The sequence below is a fragment of the Canis aureus genome, chromosome 16, assembly GCF_053574225.1.
Source record: "Canis aureus isolate CA01 chromosome 16, VMU_Caureus_v.1.0, whole genome shotgun sequence".
NCBI classification, from domain to species: Eukaryota; Metazoa; Chordata; class Mammalia; order Carnivora; family Canidae; genus Canis; species Canis aureus.
Genome location: NC_135626.1, coordinates 2,184,721 through 2,188,349, shown reverse-complemented (window position 1 = coordinate 2,188,349; position 3,629 = coordinate 2,184,721). Strand labels below are relative to the sequence as shown.

The window sequence follows — 3,629 nt, the reverse complement described above, 5'->3', positions numbered from 1 at the left end:
AGGTACTTACTGGAAAGTGTGGCATTAAAAAAAAAAAAAAAAAGAAAAAAGAAAGTGTGGCATTTAAAAAAGGGGAAACTAGTGCCTTCCCGGAGATCCGAGCGAAGACCTCGTGCCAACGCCAAAGCTGCTGGGCGGGAGGACCCCTGATGGAGGAGGGGGTGCAGGTTTCTTCGGGTGGGCTCGAGGGTTCAGGGGGCCGTAGGTTGAGGCTCGGGTTACGGGAGCGCAGCGCGGGGGCCTCCGGGGCCGCGCCGAGCAGCGCCGAGCGGACTACATTTCCCGGCAGCCCCCGCGCGCGGCGTCGGCGTCGGCGGCGGCGACGACGGCGGCGCGGGCGGGAGGCGGCGGCTGTGGGCGGGGCGGGGCGGGGCGCGCCGGGTACGCGCGCCGGCGACCATGGCGTTCGCCGGGCTGGAGCGAGCGCAGTAGCCCGGGAGGCGGCCGCGGCGGCGAGGGAGCGAGCTTCGAGCGGGCGGGCCCAGCCTGAGGGAAGGGAGGAAGGGGCGGGGAGAGCGCCGGAGGGAGGCCGGTCGGCTGCGGGCGGGCGGGCAGCGCAGCGCCGAGCGGGGCCCGCGGGCCCATGAGGAGGCCCGGGGACCATGGGCTCCAGGATCAAGTGAGTGCGGCCGGGCGGAGCCGGGCCGGGCCGGGCCGGGCGCGGGGCGGGGAGGCCGGGCGCGGGCTGCAGGCCGCGGGCGGCGCGGGCGGCGCGGGGGACTTGTTGCGGGGCCCGAGGGGCTCCCCGCGTGCCGGCGTCGCGCGGGGAGGGGGACGGTTGCCATGACGACCCGGGGAGGCGCGGGGGCGGGTGCGCGCCGGGGCAGGGCTCGGGTGGCCGGTGGCCCCTCCTGCCCGGAGAGTGGGAGCCGCGGGCATTCCCTCGGCAGCGGAGCCTCTGGACTGTGGGCGGGGGGGGGTGGGGGGGGTGGAGGCGTCCCCGGAAGCAGCGCCCCAAACGGGTGTGTTCGGGGCCCCCTGGGAGTCGGGCAGCTCCCGGGAGGTCTGCTTGCGGCCTGCGGTCCTGGGCCACTCACGGATCCAAGGTCTGCGTGGCTGGAGGACGAAGGCCATTTTCCCTTCCCTCCTCTCCACCCCCCCCCCCCCTTATCTGTGAAAGTCTGCACTCAGCAAGGGCCAGAGGCTACGAAGGAAGATGCCTCCTCCGTGTCGTAACTGAGCACCTGGCCTTGGTGGTGGTGGCTGGAAAGGCTTTGTGATCCAGCCTGGCCCATTCCCTCATTCATTCACCCGGGGGTCCTTGGTGGACGATTGGTTTTCTGGGGGGGGGGGAGGGGGGGGAGGGGGATTGTTGACACGCCAAAGTCGGAAGCCACGGAAACATTGTTGCCTTCGCTCTGGACCCAGGAGTTGACTCTGCAAAGTGCAACTTTGACGCATTCCGGTCTGGGTGTGTTGCTTCGGAGTCTATCTCCCCTCCCCAGCCAGGTCCTTTTCGCGGCCTCTCCCTCCCTGAGCCTCAGCCCCCGAACATGAGATGCCTTATCTCTAATCACTAACAAATGTTCACTTTTCTCTGTGAGCAGTAGAGTTGTTTAAGGGCACTTAAAGACCAAATTGTACAGCGTAGGCCTTTCCCTAGACGGCTTCCCTAGGACACTTTGAACCTGCTGCTTACAAGAAAGTCTGTGGAATGTGTCTGTTTCAGCACTTGGAGAAGAATAACGCTGGGGAAGTTTGAAAGGGCCTTGAGGACGAACTCTAATAATCATCCAGACGTCCCTCATGTTCTGTCGGTGTCCGTGCAGCATGACCCTTGCCCATCCTTGTAGGATGTGGCCTGGAATGGCTTGGCTTAGGCTTCCCGTTCACTAAATGTCTGTGCTGCAGCAGCCTTGAGACACCTGCTGAATGAAGCTAGAGAAGTGTGCTCACGGTAAGGAAAACGGAAGAGTTGGACGAGCACGCTGTTCAGTCTTGATTTTGTGGGAGCAACTGGAGGAAGTTAGAAGCGTGCTGCAAGCCACAGTGAAGAAGGGATTCGGGAGGTAAAAAGACGCGCCGTCTTTGTAAAAGCATTGGGGTTAAGGAGGTACTCCAGGTTTGACTCCTACTTCCGAGAAGGAGTCGTAACTTGAGTTTCAATAGCACTTAGAGACACTTTCCAGAAGCCACCTTGTAGTCACAGAGTACGCTTGTGAGGATGCTTCCCTTTGTTACAGAGAAGTTTAGACACCTGCCTGATGTGAGACCGTCAGTGTCAGGACCAGCCTGAAAATCCAACCAGTGGAAGGTGAGATAACTTGACCTCAGGTCTCTGTCTTGTTCTTGAAAGTTGCAGGTTAGCATAGATTTTTCAGGTGTGTTTTGTGGAACCCATTACTGTTACATCTGAGCACTTGGGCGAGGGAACTTACAAAGGTGTGAGATTAGTGTAAAGAATAGCCTTTTTGATCTTGAAACTAGACTGCTCTAGGGTAAAAGCTTAGGCTTGGGACATCGCTTTACTTGTGGTGAGACCGAAAGAGTATGAAGAGAAGTTATGAAAAATAATTGTGATTTTTGGTGACTCTTGACTAAGCAACTTCCGTCTGCAGCTAGGAATGGGGATTGGACAGGTGGCTAGGGACCATCTACATGGATGCTGCCCTCGTCTCTGGAGGAAACCGAGCTTTGGTCACTAACTGTTCTACGCTGACAGGAAAGAACGGAATTGGCTCAAGGTGTCGAGCTGCCTGAGTTGGAATCTAAGTGCGCAGGCTCTGTTGTGTAGGGACAGTCTTGTGTGTGTGTGTGTTGGCCTGGGGGTGGAACAGAGAGCACTCTGGGGCCCCTCAACAGGAGAGCGCTCTGGCAGCCCGTGTTTCCTCTTATCTCTGATACTATGTGGCCTAGTCAGGCTGATGATGTGGAATCAGATCTGGTGCAAATTCCAGCTCTTTTGTCTATTGACTGTGGAACTTCTCACAAACTACTTTCACTCTCAGTTTCCCTGAGGCTATAATGGGGAAGACTATATGCTGCAGAGTCATAATGACCAATAAATGCTATATCAATATGATTGCAGGGCTTTTATTAAAAATTCAGTAATTGTTAATTCTCTTTTACCTTCTCTATCAAAAAAACTAAGAAAACCCATATTTTTTTTAATGCAAGAAATGTCAGAGAATGGTATGTTTCAAGAAATGAAAAAAATTTTGATCATGGCATTGGACTGTTAATATGAAGAGCAGGGCTTAACATTCTCTCATTATTAAAAAATAAAAGTTGATTAAAACAATACTGTGTGTAATTGTGCAGCTGGTGTCTGTCGTATGATTAGTAAAGCAGGTGCGTTGCTAGGCACAGGTGTTGATCACCTTTTAGTGCTTGATCAGACTTCAAGCTAAGACTGGTTGAGCACAATCCCTGTGTCAGGCATGATGGTACTGCATTATGTGAACCATTTCATCAAATCCCCACAACTGTCCAATGATGTAGGTACTACTAACCACATTTTTCATATGAGAGAATGGGACTTTATTTGCTATGATTAGATGCTACCCCCAGGAAGCCTGCCCTGATGCCGGTTCTGCACCCCCAGCTGCCTCTGCAGCCTAGGTCAGCGGCCCTCATCTGTACAAGCACCCCCTAGCCTAGGCCAGGTGCCCCTCGTTTGTGCATCTTCT

At 55.8% G+C, this 3,629-nt stretch overlaps 1 protein-coding gene across 18 annotated transcripts in view; it reads left to right on the top strand.

Annotated features, from left to right (window-relative positions):
• Window positions 1-382: 382 nt before the first annotated feature.
• Window positions 383-3,629, top strand: part of DENND1A (DENN domain containing 1A) — a 509,667-nt gene continuing 506,420 nt past the window's right edge. For 3 of the 18 annotated variants that reach the window (XM_077850606.1, XM_077850607.1, XM_077850599.1), the window contains exon 1: window positions 1,307-1,897. In XM_077850606.1, the coding sequence (XP_077706732.1) occupies window positions 1,873-1,897 (25 nt within the window). In that variant the 5' untranslated portion in view covers window positions 1,307-1,872. Of the gene's footprint in view, window positions 620-1,306; window positions 2,010-3,629 lie in introns of those variants that run through there. The other 15 variants (XM_077850612.1, XM_077850613.1, XM_077850598.1 and 12 more) reach the window with 11 other exon arrangements.